The sequence below is a fragment of the Aptenodytes forsteri genome, unplaced genomic scaffold (genome assembly GCF_000699145.1).
Source record: "Aptenodytes forsteri isolate BGI_AS27 unplaced genomic scaffold, ASM69914v1 Scaffold273, whole genome shotgun sequence".
NCBI classification, from domain to species: domain Eukaryota; kingdom Metazoa; phylum Chordata; class Aves; order Sphenisciformes; family Spheniscidae; genus Aptenodytes; species Aptenodytes forsteri.
Window position 1 is genome coordinate 1,893,273 of NW_008795041.1, and position 23,051 is coordinate 1,916,323.

Sequence of the window (23,051 nt, forward strand, 5' to 3'; positions counted from 1 at the left end):
TATGTTCAACTAAGTGAGTAAACATGACATCTCTTGAGAGCAGCCTCCTACCTTACTCTATTTTTTGTTGCCAGGCAAGAATATGGTGGTGGCGATGTCGTTGCATTGGGTCAGGTGCAGGATCCAATACTCCTGCTCTCTGTCTTCTTCTCGCTGTTATGCAGTGATGCATGTAATCATAGAATCATAGAATCATTAAGGTTGGAAAAGACCTCTAAAATCATCGAGTCCAACTGTCACCCCAACACCACCATGCCCACTAAACCATGTCCCTAAGCGCCGCATCTACACGTCTTTTAAATACTTCCAGGGATGGTGAATCAGCCACTTCCCTGGGCAGACTGTTCCAATGTTTAATCACTCTTTCAGTAAAGAAATCTTTCCTCATGTCCAATCTAAACCTCCCCTGGCGCAACTTGAGGCCATTTCCTCTCGTCCTATCGCTTGTTACTTGGGAGAAGAGACCGACACCCACCTCGCTACAACCCCCTTTCAGGTAGTTGTAGAGCACGATAAGGTCTCCCCTGAGCCTCCTTTTCTCCAGGCTAAACAACCCCAGTTCCCTCAGCCGCTCCTCATAAGACTTGTTCTTCAGACCCCTCACCAGCTTCGTTGCCCTCCTCTGGACACGCTCCAGCACCTCAACATCCTTCTTGTAGTGAGGGGCCCAAAACTGAACACAGTATTCGAGGTGTGGATGCACCTTTTTAATGCCTCTTGACCACCCCTGTTAGGGCTCTGTAGGACTAAGCATGTTAATACAGAGTCCCCTTCTGACCATAATTTGAGCAAATGACTAGATTTGAATTTGCCGTTATTTCAGCTGCTAGATCTTCAAGGCAGTAGCTGCATTTTGTTCCGATTTTGTATAGTAAATGGTGTCCTCCTCTGGATGATAAATCCATACTTATATATGGCCTAAGTATATGAAACGTGTTTATTCCTCTTTAGATGATCTTAAAAAAACCCCAGTTAACAAGTGACCAAGGAATGCTTTTCTCAAAGTTAGTTGATCTTTCTGGATAAGCATCCTTGAAGCACTAGAGAGTCACAGCTCTGTGAAACAGTGGAAGTTACTGCTGAGCTCATCTGTTCCTCCTCTCCCAAGCTCATGGTTATTTCAGGCTGAGCACAGCCCCTCCAGCCTTCTGCTTTCACTCCTCCCTCCAGGTCTATCGGAGCTGCAGTGATCACCTGTAATGCTGAGGGCACGCCTGCCCGCTTTTCCTCTTGTCTTCCTGCTGGCAGTGCTACTGCCACCCACATTTCACACCCTGGCTCCTGAGAGCTGCTGCCCTTTGGGTACCAGGAGTAGCAGGGGGGATTGGCAGCATGGTGGGGAGGGATCAGGTGGGCATCAGCTCCTGGAGCTCCTGTCCTCCTGCACAACTCTTGCTGGTGGCCACTGTTAACGCAGCACTAACTGCTTGACATAGGTGTGAGGAGCTCTCCCCACAGGGCAACGCCCACCCCAGGACCTCTTTTTGCCACCAGATGTTGTTCTGCTTGATAAACTTTTATCTGAGCAGCTAAGGGAATGTGATCTGTTTGTGGCGTGACTGGGGCCTGTAGGCAGCAGGCTCTTCACCTTAGGCTGCAGTCTTGGTGACTGTCCTTCAGTGAAGTTTCCAGCAGTTTTCCAGGCTGGGACAATAGTAGACACAACTTCTTAAAGTGCTGAGTGGGATGTGTATTCTGCACATAGTCCAAAATAGTCTTCTGACATCTCCCATTGAATTCTTGGGGTGAGTGGTCCTTTGTTCACCAAGGTAGCCAAAGACACAGCTGTGTGCCTTTTGGCATGTCTATTTAAGCAACTATTTAAGCATCTATTCTCCCCTTCAGTACCATTTGTTAACATTTTACCCTAAGGTTTGAATTTTGCTGGCTTGCTGATACAGCTGTGCAGGCAAAAACTTTCTGTTAAGAGAGGCTGTTACAAACTCTGTCATTATGTGATGCTCACGTTACAGCTTGCAGTCTGAAGATTTTTACCGCAGCTTGGTAAAGAAATACATTTTGTTGGTAGGCCAAACTGCTCTTCTTCCTTTCCTTACCTTCCCAAAACCCACATACTGCCCATCAGCCGAACATGACTGACTTTTTACATGGGTACTGTCTTCAGGACAATGAAATGGGGAAGGTTTCTAACAGTATAGGCCTGAGCAAGTCAGCTAGTTTGGGATCTGTCCCCAAAGACAGAAATAGTAAATGCATCATGTATTCATTATCAGAAAACACTTTTTAAGTCTCAGTTTTACAGAGCTTCATCTTAATGTTGACTGTGCACAATGGACTGAATTTGTCATCTGTCTGCAAAATTCTGCAAAGGTAGCATGTGTGTTTTCATTGTAGATTACACTGCATCCATGTGTGCTCCGTTGTTTTCTGTTTTGACAGTCATTAGAGCTGCTATCCTCATCCAGAATTGGTACCGCTTTACAATGGCCCGGCTAGAGATGAGGCGCCGCTATTCTCTGAGTATCTTTCAGTCAATCGAATATGCTGATGAGCAAGATCAACTACAGGTTTGTAATCTTCAGTTTCTCCTGTACAAGCAGTTATGTTATCCCCAGAGGACTGAAGTTGCATAAACAGAATGGGTATGTGGTTATTTCTACCTACAAAGCTGTGTCCTGTATAATAAAACTGCTTCCCTGCCTCACACATGAACTAATTAAGTGGGGGGTGTGTGTGTCTATATATATATATATATATATATATATATAAAAAAAACTACGTAAGCAGCAGGACACCATTCTGTGCGTACAACCATATCTAGGTTAGAAGTTCCTGCAGAACAGCTCTGTTAGCCAGGGATTGCAGGTCATCCCACTATGGGTGATCTTAACTCTGTCTGTGAGGCAAGATATGTGCAACAAAGATATCACTGTCTCAGCATGTCAGCCTAGGCTTACTTTAGGGTCAATACAGGGAATTAGGAACTTCTAGGGCTTTGTGTTCATCCTAAGCACCAGTGTCTAAAGTCAGTTCGGTGCATTGTAGCAGTTTCTTTCTATTGACTACAAAGGAAGTCTAGGCAAATAGTCTGCATGATGGGCAAGATGAATTACACCCAAAAATGTCAGCAGCATTGATACAGCCCTGGAACTTTGTATGTATGTATGTATTCATATAGTGTCAATCTGCTAATTCATAGCAAGGAAGGAAAAGAGTAAGTCATTTTTGTAGTAGGACACAAGTTGTGTCATTATTGTAGGCTGATGCTATGGAACATACAGTAGTGTCTTAGATCCCCCTAAATGGGAAATTGCTAGTAATTGAGTAAGGAAAGAGAATGTTAATGTTTGTTGGATCCCCTAAACTGATCAGTGTGTGTTTGTTCTTTTCTTTTCCGTACTCAGCTATCCAACTTCTTTACATTCATGCTGGATCACTGTACTCATCCTGATTCAGGTAAGGATAAAAATCAAAGTAATATGGAGATTCTGTTGGAAAAACCTGATGTGAGGAAAGTTAATTTTCAATGTGATGTTTACAGCCTATGGCACGTGCTGGGGCTGAGGTTTGATTTCACAAATACTGTAATAAGAATTTGATCCTGTAAGTGTGGACTCTGCTCAATACCTACTCAGTGAGTCAAGATGTAAGACAGGACAGATACCTGTTGTCCTTATGAGAATACTGAGAGGTGCTCAGAGTGCTTCCTTATATGTTACTGCCCTTAAGCTGTTCTCATGGTAGTCTTACGGACTCCAATTTTCACAGCTTCCTATGCATGTTTTCTTAAACTATGAGATGTGATTATCCAGAAAGAATGTGTCTAGTTGGTTTAGGGCAGGTGTAATCAAAAAGGTTGCTCCTCTTATTTTTTAATGTGTCTATTGGTTTAGGGCAGGTGTAATCAAAAAGGTTGCTCCTCTTATTTTTTTTTTTGAAGCAGTTCTGGACCACTTTTTAATTTAATTTGTTCTGGATTTCACTGCAAAACATGTCATGTTATGTGATTGTTCTGGATTTCACTGCAAAACATGTATCAGTATGTGAATGATTAAAAATGAAATAAATTTAAACTGCTGGAGATAAATCTTTAGAAACCATCTCAATTAAAGCTCAGTTATTCAAAGAATAACATTAATTTTTGAAGTATTTTGAGATCTTTGGACAAAACTTACTTTTGAGGTCAAGCTCAACAGAAGGACAGACTGAAAGTGACTTCCTAAGTCCAGAAAACAAACATGACTTCCCTGAACAAATTGAGACTAGATCTAATCCCAGTGGAGTTAAAAAGGAGGCTGTCCCTTTCTTATTGAATTACAAGAGAATGTCCTTTCTCTTTCATCTGGTCGAGCCACAGGTTATTCCAATTAAAATTTGCACAAGACACTTTGATAGCAGGATAAAACCACCATCAAAACTGTAAGTGGTTCAGTGTTCTAATGACAACCATTAGAAATGGCAATTTTTCCTCTCTTAAATACTTTAGAGTGCCTAATGCTCTCTGTGCTCTGCAGAAAAAGAAATTATGTTTGAGCCTTGCTCCAAAGCCAAGGCAGATGATACAATAGTCCTTCCTTTGATTTTTTTTTTTTTCCATTACCACTGTATTCTGAAAAAATATCTGCTTTAGTCATTTAACTTCCTGGGAAGGAATTGGCAAACTCAAAGAAAATCAGACACTGCTCACTTCATCTACTTCTTCTACATGCTGATAGTGCACCTCAGTTCAGCTTTTCCAGCTGAGTGGGAAAGAAAATAGTAGCACTAGGTCTGAGATTTGGAAAAATAGTGTTAATTTCTATTTTCATTATAATATTAAAAGGGAATTTTACAGCTGCTCACTGTAGATATGATTTATCCGCCTTTATTAACTGTGTCTATTGACAGAAGGAACAAAGGTGAGTGAGGTGCCTCAGGTGACTTGCTAGGGCTCAGGACATGGCTGGGTACACTGCTACATGCATAGGCTGTCCATGGGCAGGTGGAGATCCAGGCACCACCTGTGCACGGGGAGGGACAGAGGGTACTGTGGGCTGCCCCTTGTCACCACTGCATGGGTGACCTGTTTCTTGGTCTTGCAGATACTGGGAATTGTGGACGTGGTTAAGGCTGAAACACATGATAAAGTGTATGGTTTATGGTAAAGCTCCCCTTTGTCTTGCTTGCTTAAAACTTCCATCTGTTAGGACTGAAGTTGTTAAGGCTTGATAACTGCCCCAAAGGCTTTTTTTTTTGTCTTGGTTTGTAATTTCCCCCTTTCTAACACCCCGTGTTACAGATACCAGAACCCAAAAAGAAACAGAAAGATTCTGTAAGGTACATGTTTAATAGAGAGATGGCCCAGGTCACCTATGCAAAGGAGCTGACTTAGGGGTTTTTTTGAGAATTTGCATATCAAATTTGTGGTTTGTGGTTATGTTTGTCCAACTACTGGCTGTGTGCATTCTTTACTTCAAGCTCTCGATTGCTTGCCCCTCTAAGTGACCTTTGCAGCACCCATGCTAGCCCCACCGATTTAAGCAAACTCAGTGCTGAATAAAGTGATTCTCAGTGAACTGCTTCCAATTCTGCAGAATCACGGTTTTAAGATGTGAGCCACGGTGAGTGTAAACATAACAAGCAGAGAGGCTTCAAATTGGCTTTGCTATTCCCAAGCATTTTCTAAAACCCACGATTCTCTGGCTTTTTTTTCATCAGTGTGTGCTCACTTAAATTAGAGTAATAGCATATGGTTCAAAAGCCCTCTCCAAGAAGACAGTATATAATATTCTTACCAGAGAATAGGTTGCCTGTTCTCAGTATGTGATGAGGAAGCTACCTGAAGATTTTGTGATCTGTGTTTTTCCTTACATTATAAACCACTCAGTCTCCACTATTCATCTTGTCACTTTCCTCTTTTTAATCTGCTTTTTCAGAATATATTTTTCAAAGAAAGAAAGCAGCCACCATCTCATTAACACAGTAGTGCTTTTGATGTGATTGTTTATCTGTTGTACCCTGAAGCTTTTTTCATCCTCTCATCCTGCTTAAGATGTCAGTGCAGTTTGTGATTGTGATATTGTATAGCCGTGTGTCTTGTTCTTGTTTTGCTTCTGATTAAAGGCTATTTTCCAAGGGTTTGTGGGAAGTAAGAATTAAAAACTTTTCCACCTTACACTTTTCTCCCTCCATCCCCCAAAAAATCTGCATACCTATTCAGCCTTTCAATTGAAAGATCTCTGGTCAGAGAAAGCTGGAAACTGCTTTTCCAGCAAAAGGTGACCCATTTACTCACTCTTTTGTGGGCGAATTGAGGGTGAGAAGGTTGCAAACATGTCCTGGGCAAAGTGGTGGGACTGGGAGTCCAAGGCACCCCTGGCTGTGCCTCTCAAGGTCACGAGGGCAGGAGCTACGCCTCCTGGAGCCTTCCTTCAAAAGGGAACAAAAAAGAGTGCTGTTTTCCACAGTTTCACTGCCCATGATGCCTCCCTTACAGCATTAACGCCCTTCCAAGGCTTTTTGCATAGAGCGATTCTTTCAGTGAGGAATAAGTCACAGCTGCTTGCAGCTTACAGTGCCAGGAACGGAGTGAAGGAATATATGTTTGGAGTGTTACAGAAATCTTCATCCTCTTAGTGGGCTCAAGGTCCATCTGGCTTTGACCTGATGGCTGGGGATCAGTATCTGGCAGATGTAAGAGCACTCCTCAGGAGTCAGAGGTGCTCTGAGGTACCCCAATAGTTAGTCTGAAGGCACACGGATGGTGGCAGAACAGAGAGCTTATTTCAGAGCTGCAGAAGTAGCTGATTCCCTGTTACCCTGATAGTGAGTATATCCTTGGCAGTGGTGTCTTTGACTTGCCTTGAAGAACTCCCGTGGCGAGGTGGTCTTGTCAGGAGAACCAGGTCCCTGGGCTTTCTGTGGCCAAACTGACTCCATGTAGCTCTGGGCTTTCGTGTTTAACGTGGAATATGGCTGTTGTCCTGTAGGGTAGTTGTATGGGGTCTGCTAATAGCGAAGACTCGACTCACTGAGCTTGGGCTAGACCTCTGGTGTCAGAGTACAAAGCAGGTCATTCCCTGTGCTCTCTGTAGTTGGTGGAGAGATGCAGATACTGGCAGAGGGTATTTCATTCTGTCTTAAGATGCGTGCCTGAACTAGGCACATTGAGAGTTTGTGTCCCTGTCTTTCAATATGAACTGAAAGAGCCTTGACAGCTTTGACTAGAAGATGACTAAAATGAGAATGGTGCTGAATCTTTCAGAATTAGTCCTCCCTGGGGCTTGTGGTGAGCCGGGGTACTTGTCGGCCAGCATGCTGATCCCCAGGCTGCATTAGGGCATCCATTACTGACTCCTTTGACAGCTAAAAGACTGCCTGAGGAGATGTAAGCGCATTCTAAGGCTAATGACCATGACTGGCTTTTGAGGACTCATCCAGAAGTGGAAAATGGGGTGTACTTTGCAGAGATATGCCCTACAGGGAAGGAGATTTGGTTTCTCAGCCTGGGCATATGCCAAAAAGGAAGCAAGGCTGCCAGGAAGGCAGGTTCATGTTCAGAGGTAAAGGGAAGGGTAGCCTGCTGCATGCAGGAAGGGAGGGCTGGAGTAGGAGCAGGCATGGGCAGCTGTCTGCCTGGCTTGAAATGCTGAGAAGACCGCTGACTCCGAAGGAGTCATGTCAGATTAGGAGAGCCTCTGGCCAGAACAGGCAAGCAATGAGGAATTCAGGTCATCTGAGGAACTGGCTCTGTGGTCTACACCCACCTGCTTCTGAGAGGTAGGGCACAGAGGGAGGTGCTGTCCAGAGACCTGCTGCTAGAGCTGGGAAGAGACTTGATGCAGATATGCTTGGCTGATTAGTATGTGGGAACCAGCAGTTTCAGTCCATGGGTGACATTCTGGCATCTGGCCAGACAAAGCTGTAACTGTGGTGGAAGACTACAAATCAGACTGTGCTTGGTGGAAACGGTGAACCCTGAGCACCTTGCTGTTACTTGATGCACTGATCCATTTACATGACTGTATACTGAATGTGCTAATCAGCTCACAGCAGAAGAGCTGATAAAAAAAGGGGGGTTTATAATCCAGAGCTGACAAAAAGTGTATTTTTATCTATTTATTTAATATGGATTTTATCCAGTTACAAGACAAGCTGGCCTTTATGAATCTCATAATTTATGAGGCCACATGCTGGTTTTGGCTGCTATGAGTTTTGAGTCACAGCCATGGGTATTCCTCTGGCAATAAATAATAGATTTTTGTTTCCAGTTGCATCTAATCAAGGTTACAGAAAACTTACCTGTAGCCCAGCAAAAAGTGTTTACAACAATCATCTCACAAGAGCAACTCTGCAACAGCAGCTGCCAGAACACTGTCCTCTAGGGTCTGGTTCTCTCTTTTAGTATAATATATGATAAAGACAATCTGCAAGAAGAAAACAGTGAAATCTACTGTTCACTCAGTTACATTTCAAGGGTATATTCAAGAAAATATTGGATTGAAGCAATTAGCAATGTTCCTGCTTTCTCCATGTTCCAGGAAAATTAGAAGCTATGCTCTACTTTTACCGCTGTGTTTTTGTTTACTTTATTTCATCCAGTGGTTTTATGGCAGCCAACCACAAGCTGGCATTGTGTCCTAGTTGTATCAGAAAGGAGTGCTTTGCAATCCACTGTGAATAAATAGGATTTTGTTGATGACTTTTTAAATAATCACTGACCTGCTGGCATTTAGCCTAAAAATTTTACATAGAAAATAAAAGCAATAAAAGTGAATCTTTAAAACCTGTATTAAAAGTGTAATATTGAACCTTAAACAATGATGGTCATTCAATGATCAGCCATGACTTTTGAATCTCCTTGCTTTGTTGGGGAAGGAGAAGAAAGTCTGTAACAGGTTGTGTTTCTCATTACCTGTGAGAACAGATTGCTCCACAACTTCAGTGCTAAATATTTTGCATCCTGACCACAGCTACTGGCTGTTGGGACAGAGGTTTCGCCTGTTTTTTCATTTAGTTGGGTTTTTGCTTGTTTTTTGGGGTGGGTTGGTTGGTTGGTTTTAGTATTGTGAAACAATCTGAGGAGACCTGGATCTCTGCCACTATACAAGGCAGGAGTTAGCCACTGTAATACTGCAGCAAGTAAAGCATCAGTTACATTCAGCCGATTCTGGTCATGCTGTTACGGCCCTATCGGGGACTGGTGGAGCTTCTACATTGTTGTTTTTCTTCCCTCTTGTTCCAGTTTCTCACATTTTCACCAGCCCTAGTGTTTCTCAGGTGGTAGATGAAGGCTTATGTTTAACAGAATTTGAAAGGAAGATTGATGTTCCAGACTCCTATTATGGACCACGACTCTCATTCCCCCTTACTATTGAAGATGCCAATGCTCTTCTTCATGCTTTCAGGAATGAACAGGTAAGTTGCAACTAGCTTGATTTCTTTTTACTTATTTTACATCTCTGTCGAGTTGTAGCTCCACAATCAGTTGAATCCAATGTAAGGCTAAACTGGTGCCCAAGGAGATATTTCTCCCTTCCTTCCCATCCCATTACCCTTTCCTGCTAGCCCCATGTGATCATACAGGTACATGGTGAGCTGTCTTGGGAAACTGATCTGGCTGGAAGCTAACACAACAAAATCAAAAGCAGTCAGTTCTCAGCCAGACTAGTTCCCAGATTTGATCCACTGCTTGGCTGCGTGACCACCAGAGACAGCACTGGGGAGGGGGCAGGGATTAGTGGGGACCTCCTCTTCTAGCACTGAGATTACAGTGATCATGAAATGGGAAGCCTTAGTGGCTGCAAGGCCAGGGTTATCAGTGAGGGTGCAGGACTGGGGAAGGTGTCCTAAGCTAACTTAGAAACTGGTTATCATCTTTTTCTGGGTTAAAAGTGCTCCTTGTGTGGTCCTCTTCTTTTTTTTCCCCCACCCCATTCTTTTTAGAGGAATTGAGGTACAAGGGTTAATCACCTCGTTCCAGTGTGCAAGACACCACCATAATGGAAGAGTGAATATGAAGCATAGCTAATGTAGCAGAACAGGGTGATAGCACAAATCTCAGGAGCTTGCTGTCTGTGGCTGCCAAGGCACTGAAAAGGCTGTTGCTGATTCTCTGTGTTCCTGAGCAAGCCCCTTTGCTGCCCTCTTACAAGATGAGGGTGGGGCAGGGAGGCATTATATGGCACAGCTTTGTTTGAACTTGTGGTCACTTGTGTTTAGCAATATACTGTATATAAAGGATAAGGGTCTATCTTGCTTTTCAATTCACTAAATAATGGGGGGGGGGGGGGGGATAAAAAATAAGGGTCTATTTTGCTTTTATATTCCCTAAATAATGGGGGGGGGGGGGGGGGGGGAGTGTGTCTGTAATTTTCTGTGGAGGCTGATCTTAAAAGTAGTAAAATGTAAAGCACATGATAAATGAGCCCACCCAGACTTCACCTTACTGTCAGCTCTCTCTTCTCTCACTGTGGTTGGCATTTCATTAAGGAAGTGATTATATGTAATTGGCCTTTTTTGTTGGCTTTAAAAACATGAATCTTGAAAAGTCAGTCTGTAGCTCACTGTAATTTTCTGTGGAGGCTGATCTTAAAAGTAGTAAAATGTAAAGCACATGATAAATGAGCCCACCCAGACTTCACCTTACTGTCAGCTCTCTCTTCTCTCACTGTGGTTGGCATTTCATTAAGGAAGTGATTATATGTAATTGGCCTTTTTTGTTGGCTTTAAAAACATGAATCTTGAAAAGTCAGTCTGTAGCTCATCTATCTCCTCTACCAAACTTCCTCAGAGTTGTGTTTGAATTAAAAGCCTTAAAAATCACTGACTGACAAAATTATCATAAAACACATTAGCAGAGACCAGAAGCTTCAATATTGCATTCTCATAACATCTTCACAGTGAACAGGAAGATAACTCTTAACGAGGCAACCCTTGCTGGAGTTTCCCTCTCATTATTTTTGCAATTTGCTGAAATATCATTTATGGCCTTCGGGGGTTTTTTGGTTGGTTTGTGGTTTTGTTTTGTTTTGTTTTGTTTAACTCACAGCTAGAACGACATCTTTTTTTTTTTTTCCCCCCCTAGTTACTTTGAACAGATGACCTTATGCAATGATTCTGAGTGCTGTATTACTCAGTCTCTTATCCTTTCTGTAGATGGGAAGAGTAGAAACAGTACACTAGAAACAAAATGGGAAAATATGTAAAGCAAGTTCATTAAGGGCTCTATATCCATTCACCGGGAAGCAAGTGCAAAGCTATGAACACTCCTAATTCCCAGCACTAAACCGTACAGCCTGTAATCATGTCTGGAGGTCTGTAGTATAAATAATCTTGGCAATACGTGTCTGATATTAGCAAAGCAGACAGACATATTGCTACTTCTAATAAGTCTCCCTTTTCTCCCTGCATTTTTTTCTCACAGCTGCTTCATGCCCGCTATGTACTGCAACTACTATGTGAAACTAGGAAGGTTCTCAAAGAGATGCCAAATATCACCCATCTTTCAACTTCCTACTCCAAGGAGATAACTGTCTGTGGTAAGGTGCCAGAGAAGATAACCGCTTTGGGCTATGGGTTGATATTCTAACTGGTTAGAGAATGATACAGACGTTTCCAAATGTTGCCATTACAAGAAAGTTCTCGATGCTTTTTTTTTCTTCTTCTTTTTTTTTCCCCCCACAAATGCATAGGTTGGAACAAACAAAAAAAAATAAGGTTCCTGAGCCACACTAAGTATATTTTAAGAAAGTCCCTCACCTCCTCTTTCCTTTTCTCATTAAACATTTCTGAATGAGTCAGTATTAATTCAGCTAACACTGCAGTGTAGCTTAAATATTCCTGCACTTCCATCTCTAAAATGCCACCGAGAATTTTGATCACTGGCTGCAAGTCTCACCGCTTTCTTCTCTTACTGAGAAAAAGACTTTACCACTATAATTTACTCAGTAATTATTTTAATGAGGGCTTAATAGGGGTGGCAAACAAGACCTTTCATTGACAACATGACTATCTAGAATATATTGAAATTATAATAAACCCTCATTTCTAAAGGGACCCAAGAAGATGGATCAGTCTTTATACAACCAACAAATTAGTCTCACAGAATGATGCGATGTGTCACAAGGTAAAGAACTAAGAGCTCATTGCCCGTCTATTTTGTTATGCTTTCATAAAGGGATGCAGTATCCTGACTTGCCACAGAACACAGTAGCTGCAAAACAAAACAGTAATGGTGACATTAACTCTTGACAGCTAGCAGTGTGTGCTGTGTGTAATAGCAAAGTGGTATAAGGAAGGGTACTATGACACGTGCAAAACAAATAATGTTTTTTAAGATGTGGTTACGCACCTACTTTGATTGCCAGGAAAGGGTTTGTTTAAATGAGGTTTTATATAACCAATAATTTGTTAAGCGAACGAGCAAAACTTCTCTGCAAACCAAGGAAACATGGATTCATACTTGTTCGCTACACAGCATGTTCTTACTAAGCAAAACGTACCTCCTCATGTTTGTATTGCATCTGCACTGTGTAAGCAGCATGTAAAGGGGTCCCCTTCCTGCCATTGAAACTAATAGCTTTTGTAACCAGAAAGATCCCCTGCAGAAGACGAAAGACCAATTTTTAGACATAATTGGTCCAAAATGTTGATTTCCTTAAAATAAGGTATCCCTCTCCCCATTTTATTTTAATTTCAAATTCATAATGCAGATTAAATATGCATCTGAAATGTTTGCGTCCACTTAAGTGCTGAAAATCTATCATAGCTTGAAGGACTCCTTAGAATGACTTCAACAGGCTCATAATTAATAAAAAGTGGCACAGAAAACATGTAGACAGGGTAAAAATGTCACTTCTTTCCTACTCATTGGTGGTGAAAGCATATTATCACAAGATAGGTTTTGAAACGGTTCTGTGGCTTCGTGGTGGTGAGTCACAGACGTGAGAAGGTTGGTTCTGTGAGCATGAAATTCAGTCATATGCAGAGGGGAGCTATGCTGCAGTGATCCTTTGTGTTGGGGTGAAATCCCCCCGCCCGTTCCAAAATAAACCTATCGGAAAGGGCCAAATCTGTCATTCCTGTGGCCTTAGCACTGAGGCATACAAGCATGGACAGTTCTTGACTCTCTCCATCAAATCCTGCCTGTAATAATCAAAACCTGGCCCTGAATCAGACAGGTGTTCAATTGTGCTGTATATAGTGGGCTACTTAGTAAATTTAAACCTGTTAGTATGTAGAAGTCTATCGTATTTCTAAATGTCTTTTAGTGACACTTTCTGTTTTTCAGGTTCATAATATGTTTGTTCTTCTTACTCCCACTTCCCTGAGTGAACCTTTGGCTCTGTGACTGGTCTGATCTTCAGATCCAGCTGGAAAGACAAAAACTTTATGCAAGACAATTGTATACTCTTTTAAGTACTTAATTGCCAGATTTTACAAGCAGCTTCAGCATGTGCCTTAAAATGAAGCTAATCCTAACAGAAGGCAAATTACTAAGGAAAACAGAAGGAAAAACTTGTTAGGACTAACTAATTCCAGTTTTATAATTCCAGTTTTTCCTCCTCCATGAGAAAATAATAATAAAAAAAAGAAAATCTTGGTTTTGTTTCCTGTAGGAGATTTGCATGGAAACCTGGATGATCTTTTGCTGATATTCTATAAGGTAAGTAGGCAGTCTGTGATGTAGCGTTTTCTCTTCATGACTTGTTGTTAAGAACACGTATTTATGTCTGATAGATTTATCACTGTTAGAACTGTACATGCGGTGTGCATGTACCAGACACACAAATCCTGGAACAATTTGAATGGTGTCTTTGTTGTAGCTTTTTCTTCTCCATATCCTCCTGCTCACTGTGAAGGAGGAGATCCAGGAGGTCTTTCTCTTCCTAAATGTTGAACTGGATCATGAACCAAAACTTAAGAGGGTTCCTTGCAATGTCTCCAAAGTCCTGCCACTGTTTTATATTCCATTTTGACTAAAGTCCTCTAAACTCAGGAGCTAAATTAGTTCCTGATGTAACACTACACCATGGATAATTTTGGCCCTCCAGAAAAAATGCAGAAGCTTTCATTTAGGCCTTCCATTGATACCTGTAAAGTGTTTTTTATTATTATTTCTTTACAGGAAACAAAAAAGAGTGCTATCTGTTTAAAAGCTTTTGAAGTCTTGGAAGCAATCACGTAGTCTGCACAAAATAGAAATACCTTGGGCACCCTTTACATATCCTTGAACATCTGCTCACTTTTTAATGTTAAAAAAGCATAGCTCTGTTTTACTGATGTGAAAAAAATTAAGCTCCAGGCTATCTTTTCCACAATTGTATATTTAACTGAAGATGTGGGAAATTTCCTATATTTAGTTTCACATTTATCTTTAGCATGAATCACCACCTTTCATTTAGCAGATACTCTCTTTGATTTGAGCTTTCCGGGGGAAAGGGTTTGTGTCTGATCCTTATGCATTCATCTGCACTGAATGGAGAATGAAGTGAGCTAAACCAGGTGTTTAAATGATGTAATTCCCCCCTGCTTCCAAGTTTGTCACACTTTATCTGACACTTGTTGAATGGAGACTTGGTTGTTTTGCCCAAGTGCATACCTGAAGCCTGTTGAAGTATAATCAGACCTTTTTACAGAGTTCTGCTTTTCTTATTAATCAATCAATTACATTTAGCTGGTCCTTGGCTTGCAGTCTTTTAGCTGTTATTTTAATTAGACAATCTTCCTTTTTGAAACTGGAATAAGAGTATGATACAGATCGGTTTCATACGCAGGACCTGGAATGGGAAAAAGAACTATTTTGAAGATAAATGCTCAGGTATAGTTATATTTACAGCTGCAATCAGCCTGTATTTTACTCTTTTGGAGTAAATAGAAGATGATTCTTTTTCCCCCCTCTAATGAAAGTTATGAAGAGAAAAAAAACTCAAAGCAAGGACTAAATCCTGACTTCAGTAAAATCAGAGCCAAAACTCCCACTGACTTCAGGCACTAGAGTTTACCCACAGTCGTTCTCTTTCAAGCTTCTAGGGGAGTCCTTCCACCAAACCGAATAAAATGGACAAATGTTTTGTCAGTTCAAAGTGGTTGAGAAAATAGAGAGCACATGATAGAGCTGCTTAGTTATTTAGAAGCAAATTAAATGACACAGTATTTTCTGTCCCCTCTGAGCAGTTTGCTCAGCCGAGCAGCAAACCCAGTCAGCCTCTGGGATTCATTTTTTTTCTGCTTCCCTAACTCTGTTTCAGTTGGAAGGGATTTCTTCCTCCAAGTTGGTATGAACCACCCGTAACCTTAAACAAGAGGGTGCAATCCTAAACAGTGCCACAAAGAGTGTAGTGATCTCAGGTCTGCGTAGAGCCGTGCAGAGCTGAAATTGGTGCTGAAGCATTTTGGAGGCCTGCATGCAGACCAGGTGCCTTGAGCGTGGGGCTCTGTCCAGGGAACTTTTATCACACTTTTACAAACTGCCAACAGCAAACACACAGAAGCTAGCAATCTACAGCTTATCGATACAATGCTGGTTGTGCTAGTGTGTATAATTCTTAAACCAGGTTTGGGTGAGGCTAAGATAATTACTTCTTTCTCAGTAGCCAGTTTGTAAGGTTCATTCGGTCCCTGCATTAATCTCCATTAAATTACAACATTTCCTGAAATTCCTTGAAACCCTTGAATTTTAAATTATGTATTGCTAAGTTAGATTGCTAAATGGATGCTATGGATAGAAATAGCCTGGAGCTGTAGAAAATGCAAACGACAAACGGAAGTTAATTAATCACTAACCCAGCAGATACAGTAATGATGCCCAGCAGCAAGTTGCTAATCATTAGAGGGCCTTGTTCGCCTCTTTGACATGTCAGAGGCTGCAACAGCCTTTAATTTAGTTTTGCTCTTATTGTTGGTCGAAACCACAGAAAAGGAAATAAAAACTTTGCATGAGTGTGGAACAAAACTAAAATGTCACATTGAAGTTGGAAGTCCAAAACAAACTCTCATTTAAAACTAAGAGTTACGGGTAAGCTTTTCCAAAAGAAGAATGATAGAATCTGGAGAGTGCTTCAGTAGATCTGTTTTTCCATGAGGACTGCAGTTACAGAGTGGCTGTGTGTATACTGACAATCTGCTGGTGATTCACATGCCTATTGGTTTTAAGGCAAAGCTTTTATGAATTCATCTTTCCAGGAGCTGCTGCTGAGTGTCTCCTGTCTGTTCCACTCCTGAAAACGGTCCTTTCTTTTCTAAAACCACTACAATCCACTGCATTAGCAAAGTCTCATAAATTGCCACTCTTGTGAGCACAGAGCAACCACACGCCTCTTCTAAGTTAACTCGGAGGGAGCTAGGGAGAGGCTGTGGCAAAACCCAAGCAAGCTGTATTTACAGCAGTCAGGATTGTGCTGCTGTGGGAATCGAGAGACCAGGATTCACTACTGCATCCCGACATAACAGCATGGGACGCTGATTGGGACAAAAATGAGATTTCCTAATGGATTGAAATTAAATGTTTAATTGAGTCTCTGGCCAAATCATGCATCCTGCAATAAACCTGCTAAGGCACTACACCAGGGAATGCCATAGGAACATAGGAAGTGCTGGACTCTGACGCAGTAGCTGTATTCAGGAAGTGGGATGTCTTGCAATGCTGCCAAACCAGCTAAGAGTGGCTTCCACAGTTGTAATGTGATTTTATAGATGTTCTATTGATAATTCCTGTGCATGCCAATTGTGAAAATAGAGGTTTCCTTTTTCTGGCAAGTCAAAATTGAAATGATATTTCTGATACACACTGGAAATGATGAAGCTACACATAATTGCTGTTATATTTTCTGCAAGCTGGTGGCACTCATTGACATGTTGATAACTAATCTAATGAAACACACCATCAATTCACAATACTAGCTTTTGATAAGTCACCATTCATAATAAAGCATTGCTCTGTATCTTCAAAAAAAATAAGGTAAGAAATACCTGTATGTACAGCCTCTCAGGTTTGTGAGCGTTAAAGTATATCTTTGCCCTGGGCGGGGTCAAAGTGCAATGTGAGTAAAATTCAAGCAGTGCTTTCAGGATTAAAGCGACTGGAATCAAGGTTCTTCAGAGTTCTGTATTAAGATTTGATGTCCTCTGGATTACAGTCTTTCTCAGCAGTTTTAGAAGCATGCACTGCAAACAATGTAAATATATGAAATCCATTTTCTTACTGTGTAAGGAAACATAAGAACCTTCAGACTTGTCAGAAGATCATTTTTCATGGATTTCTCGTCTTCCATTCAAAATGAGTAACTCCTTTCTATTTGCAAGTGCATAACTTCCTGGCAGCAGCTGCATTAACAGAAAAGTATATTTTATTAGAAGAATATTGTTCCTATCAGTCCCTTTCAACATGATTTAATAGGTAGAGGAAAGGATTAGAGATGGCATCATAAGAACAGTCAGAGAGGTCATCTCTTCTCTGATGGCTCATACCATAATGCCATCATGATGTCTGATATGGAGATTTTTGTTCTAAGCAGTAGAAATAAAGAAATGCTGCATTTTAGATCTCTGTATTGTGCAGGTTTTTTGGAGATATTCTAGCAATGTGATCTCATTTGAAATGCTATTTCCTTTATTACAGTAGCATAGAAGCGTCTTTAAATGTCCTTGTTTTTGTTTCCTTCTGCAGAATGGTCTGCCTTCAGAACAAAACTGTTATGTCTTCAACGGTGATTTTGTTGACAGAGGGAAAAATTCTATGGAAATACTTATAATCCTGTTTGCATTTCTTCTTATCTACCCCAATGATTTACACCTGAATAGAGGAAACCATGAAGACTACATGATGAACCTGAGGTAGATTTTAGGGGGCCGGGGGGAGGGAATATCTGGCCTTTCACTAGGAATGTTGGAGCTTTTGAATGCTGCTTTAGCCACTGTGGCACTCTAAAACAGAAATAATGTTTTATTATGTATTCACGTGTAGCTCTGCATCTTCAAGATGTGTGAGGGAGGCAAAGAACATCCTCATTACACACAGGCACTTGAACGGGAGTCATGTCTCGTCTCTGACCTAATCACAAGCCCTTGAAGTCAATGGGCTTAGTGCAGCTTCCAGAGTACGAAATTTGGGGAAAGGGGACAGATGGATTATATTTTAGTTAAAGCATTGGCTTTTTCCACAGCATAGCAAAAGACATAATAGTATGCATTACAATGAAACCAGTAAACCAGGAGCTGATATTTCACTTAACTTTAGACTAAGATGTCACTTCGCAAACACAAGGGTTGGTAAATATCCTAGCTTCTACACTGCGGAGGTCCATTAGTTGAGAGGTGGTAGTCTACCCCGTTGCAGGAACAGCTGAGACCCTCTTTTCTAATGCAGATATTTGTACTCAGCCACACAGCACTGCCAAGGGAGTGAGCACAGCTAGTGTCTCTGGCTGTAGTGAAAGTGTGACTTGTAGACAAAATCATCTCACAGACGTGAGAACAACTCCTCAGTCCTGGTCCCTACAATTCTCATCCGCCCCAGTAAGTCTTTCGGTGACTGACTGGTGGGTAACCTGTTGTACACCTTCTATCATTTGATGTGTGCACACAGAATATACTGCTCTTTAGCCCAGGCATAAACCTGGGTTAGAGGCCCAGGTTCAAATCCTATTAATGATCCACATAAGAGAATCAGTTTCACATGATACTTCCTTTTTCAGTGCTTAAATTAAAAAAAAAAACCATAAAACAAGATCAGTTACTTTATCTACAAGGTAGGAAAATTCCCACCCAAAATAGTGGAAAATATTAACTAAGGCTGTGATGGTACGGAGTGCAAAGATGCATTCCTGTGTATGGCCCTTTGCCGGGCCTTTTGATTAGCAGTGCTGCACATTGGTAAATTTGAAAGCTGAGTGTTAGGGTGTTGTGAAAATGCCCCTTGCACCAAGGATATCTTGGTGTTAAAAGAAAGAGGTATCAAAATCCTTGTCCCTTGTGGGGGAAAAGACATGATAGATGACACTGTCTAATAAAAAGTTGAGTGATTTAGAACAAAAACTCTGTGGAGGTTTTTGTAGGAATTTTTGCCCATCATCAGTTAGGTTCCTTTGAAATTTCTTTCTGGTATCTAAAAGGTAAAACTGCTAAGCTATTTCATTTAGATGGGAAAAAGGCCGCAATAATTATTGGTCTGGATTCTGTTCCTGAGCTCTTGTATGTACAAGAAATCAGTTTAACTCAATTCTCGAGACAGAGCAGAAGAAAGCACATTTAAACAGAGGTGAGACAGAATGGCAGGAGAAAAGGAGGGATGGAAAACTCCTGGCAAACACTATAGAAAATCATGCAGAAGGGGCATACTGAAAACCAGTTCATGATGTTGTCCTATTTTCAGATATGGCTTCACAAAAGAAGTTTCAAAGAAGTACAAGGTAAGATTCCTCCTCCTCCTATATTTTCTTTGAAGTCTTGCACATGTAAAATGAAACCTGTGTAAACAAGGAAGCGTCCAACCAATTTATTTAGGTCTAGTACAGAATGACTTTAGTAATGTAGTTGAAAGTGGAATAACTGACAAAACAATTTTAAGTCTTAGCCTTTTATGCTCAGAGATCTATGGGACGAAATAAATAACATCCATAAGGCGACTCAAGAACACAAAAAGAGGTGCACGTGAAAGAAAAATGAAATGCTATAGCGACAATCAAATGGCCCTAAAGTAAAGGTCAGAACATGTTTGTCAGTGTTGCAGTTCAGGGTGTCACCTGGACGGAACTGTTCATACAGACTGTGGCAGACACTTCAGGAAAATCTTGAACTTGGAAGCAACAGAATCTGCCAGAAATAGGATCTAATATAAGAGTATGTTTTACAGGACCATGGGAAACAGATTTTGTGTCTTCTGAGAGACGTCTTTAGCTGGCTTCCCCTCGCCACTATAATTGATAGCAAAGTTCTTATCCTACACGGAGGGATTTCAGACACCACAGATTTGGATTTCCTGAATGCGCTTGAGAGAAATAAGGTAAGAGATCATATTCATGTGGGGGTAATTTTGTTTTCTTTAAAAAATTTAGCAGTACAAATGCTAAGATCAAGTTGTTTGCATTAGGAAAGGGAATGGCTGCTGTTTAAGGCACGTAAGGAAAAAAAGAGTCTTGTTTTTCTTCAAAATCAGTGTTTAGGAAGGAAGGTTTCAGTAGGTGTTGGGAGCCAGTTGTTTGGCTGCTGTAAAATAACATGGGTCTTTTGACTTTCAAAATAGCTAAAAACACTTTGGATACCTCCTTCCTGCCGTGACGATGCATTAGCCGGAAAGTATGAAAAGTACTTAATTCTCAGGCATTTCTAAACACTTTAGAAGTCAATCTAGACACATCTTTTTAGCAATGCCTTTTGTCCTGGGGCTGTGCTTCTGCCATCTGTTGTGTGTGGGAAGTTCTCCACCTGTGAAGCGCTCCCTTGGCAGCAACTGAGCTTTGCACGTGTGGGAAAGCCTTTCCAGCAGGATCAAAGTTCAGGACCTGGCCTTGAGAAAACAAACTACTGCTTTTCAGGGATTTAGAAAACAGAAACATCCATTTTTTTTCTGAAACGGTGAGCAAACACAGCTCTTTCAAATCAGTGGAAAATGGTGTGGGATTTGGTCTCAATTTGGACAACTAAATCGAGATGTCTGCTTGTGAGTGGGGTGCTTAGGTTCCTTACAATCAACGGAGATCCAGGAGATCTGGTGGAGATCCAGGTCTTATCATTGCTCAGTCATAGGTCTCCAGTGCCGTTCGTGGAAGCACCCTGTAGCCGAGGGATGTCCCCTCTGGACTCTGGCTGCCTCTGGAGAAAGTCTTCTTCGCAGGTCTCCTCCACCAGTCTCCTTTAGGTCTGATTCATATCTGCCCACCTCATGCTAATTCACAGACATGGTAGAGCATCCCACATGGCACAGGATACATGTTTTAAGCAACCTTGCGTATCTTGTCATTAGTGTCTGTGGAATCTAGAGCTATTTCTCTCATCCTCATGTTTTCTAATACAGAAATAAATGCTTTACAGGACAGTCAGGTGTATCTCTGTTTCTTAAAGATGTGAAAAAGGGCAATGAATACTTCTGGTCATCTGAGTCTAGGCTCCGTTGGCTATACCACTGTACACTAAAATTGGGTGCCAACTACAGATGTAGGTGTCTTAACTGTGAGCTCAGCCCTGCCCATGCTTTCACCAAGGCTGGGCTCAGTGTGTTACTGATGTGGTATCTGTGAAATGCAGAATTAACAGGTCAAAGTTGCTGCCACAGGAGAGTGTTGCTAATGAGACATGTGTGGGCCACAACTCAGGGCACTATCACTCAAGGCCAACTGATGTATTTTAATTGGTACAGCTAGCAACTGACAGGTCTCAAATACTGGTCAGTGCACTGGGGAATAACCCAGTGTTTTGCATCAGTCCTTTTCTGTTAAAGAGTAGAATTTGGGGGGGGGGGGGGGGGGTGTGTTGTGGGATTTAAGTGTTCATTATCCATTAAGTTAAACCTCCTATTTTTGACGTATGTCATACATATGCCACTGCAGTAAACTGAACTGCATGAAATCAGACTGCATCACAGTTTATATTAATATTTGTACAGAACAAATACCTCTTACTCTAAGGTACCAGCAGGTACTATATTAAAGTAATTACCAAAAATTACAAAGAATACAATTCCAGGGGGACTTTACTAAGAAGTCTTAATTCTGGAATAGAGAAATGGCCTCAAGATGAGCAATGTAGTTTGACCTTTTAGCTACCAAAATTTATGCCAGTTGCTGCAGATGGCAATAGTGGCTTATTCTATATTGTGATGCAGCTATATGCGAGTAGGGACTACTTTGTAACCACAAGCTGAATTGAGTTGAGGTTTTTATCCTAACAAATCAATCAAACCGTAGCATAGCTATGACTTAGTCGCCATCACAGAAACATGGTGGGCTGACTCCCACGATTGGAGCGCTGCAATAGATGGCTACAGACTCTTCAGAAGGGACAGGCGAGGAAGGAGAGGCGGGGGGGGGGGGGGGTTTGGTTTTGGGGGGTTTTTGTTCAAAAAATGAGCTAGTATGAGAAAATTTCAAATGGCAAGAAAAGATTCTCCCTGGAGAAGAGTCTGTATTAATGGGCATTCACAGAGCCATAGCACACAGCTCCAAAAAAGCAAATGCCATGCGTATTGGAGGAGGTTGATTTAACAATAAAAGGGCCTGATGTAATACTTCATCAATTTCACTGTTATCCTGGTGATACTCCATTGATTTCAGCCAAATTAACCTAGCAGCATGCTACTGTATCAGAGCAGTAGTGAATGCTGTTCCATCTTCAGTACAGTATACATGTATATTTTCAGTTTCCAGTGAAGCTGGGTACTTAAGTGTCTGCCCTGAGCCCAGACCGTACTCGCTGTATAGTGAGACCTTATGATTGACTGTGGCTTGGAATGAGTCTGTGTGTCTTGATAAGAATACGAGAGCAGCCCTGAAGAGGCTGGTCGCTGATAGATACAAAGCAAAATTTCTGCAAGTGCCAAACACCTGCAGCTTCCACCAAACCTGTGAGTTCAGGACATTATGAGAGTTCAGTATTGACTACAGGAAACGGGAACTGATGTGCCTTTCAGCTGACATCTCTGTATCATCTTTATGTTCTGGTAACTCTTTCTATGTTTTGTTTTGTTTTGTTTTTTAAAGTTGAAATCTTTGATGCGGCCACCAAAATCAGTGAGGGACAGACAGGACCAAGTGAAGGAGAGAACTCCCACAACCAGACCCAGTAAACACATTGCTAACCAGAATGTTGCAGGGAAAACACGATGCATCTCTTCATCGGGCTCCACTGAGCCTTCAGGCTCAAATTTGCCTTCAGACCCCACCCTGAAGGAATGGAAACAAGTAGGTGAAACCAAAGACAGACTGATATCGAACCCCTCCCGCACAAACCCGGCAGGTGCTCCGTTCAGGCAGTACGTTGGAGTCTGAGGGGACTGTCTCTTAATAAGAAACCCATCATTCTTGGGAGTATAGTAGCCAGCTATTAGTTCTTTGGATGCTTTTTGTAGACCTGGTAATAAAGGCTTGTGATTTCTATACCTTACAAGTACAATTTAT

The 23,051-nt window shown here is 41.5% G+C and overlaps 1 protein-coding gene across 1 annotated transcript in view; it reads left to right on the forward strand.

Moving 5' to 3' along the window:
• PPEF1 (protein phosphatase with EF-hand domain 1) overlaps window positions 1-23,051 on the forward strand; it is a 31,616-nt gene that overhangs the window by 2,844 nt on the left and 5,721 nt on the right. Inside the window, exons 2-10 of the mRNA XM_009276931.2 lie at window positions 2,401-2,528; window positions 3,366-3,417; window positions 9,185-9,357; window positions 11,366-11,480; window positions 13,560-13,606; window positions 17,609-17,775; window positions 19,313-19,349; window positions 19,793-19,942; window positions 22,635-22,835. Of these exons, the coding sequence (XP_009275206.1) occupies window positions 2,401-2,528; window positions 3,366-3,417; window positions 9,185-9,357; window positions 11,366-11,480; window positions 13,560-13,606; window positions 17,609-17,775; window positions 19,313-19,349; window positions 19,793-19,942; window positions 22,635-22,835 (1,070 nt within the window). The remainder of the gene's footprint in view (window positions 1-2,400; window positions 2,529-3,365; window positions 3,418-9,184; window positions 9,358-11,365; window positions 11,481-13,559; window positions 13,607-17,608; window positions 17,776-19,312; window positions 19,350-19,792; window positions 19,943-22,634; window positions 22,836-23,051) is intronic.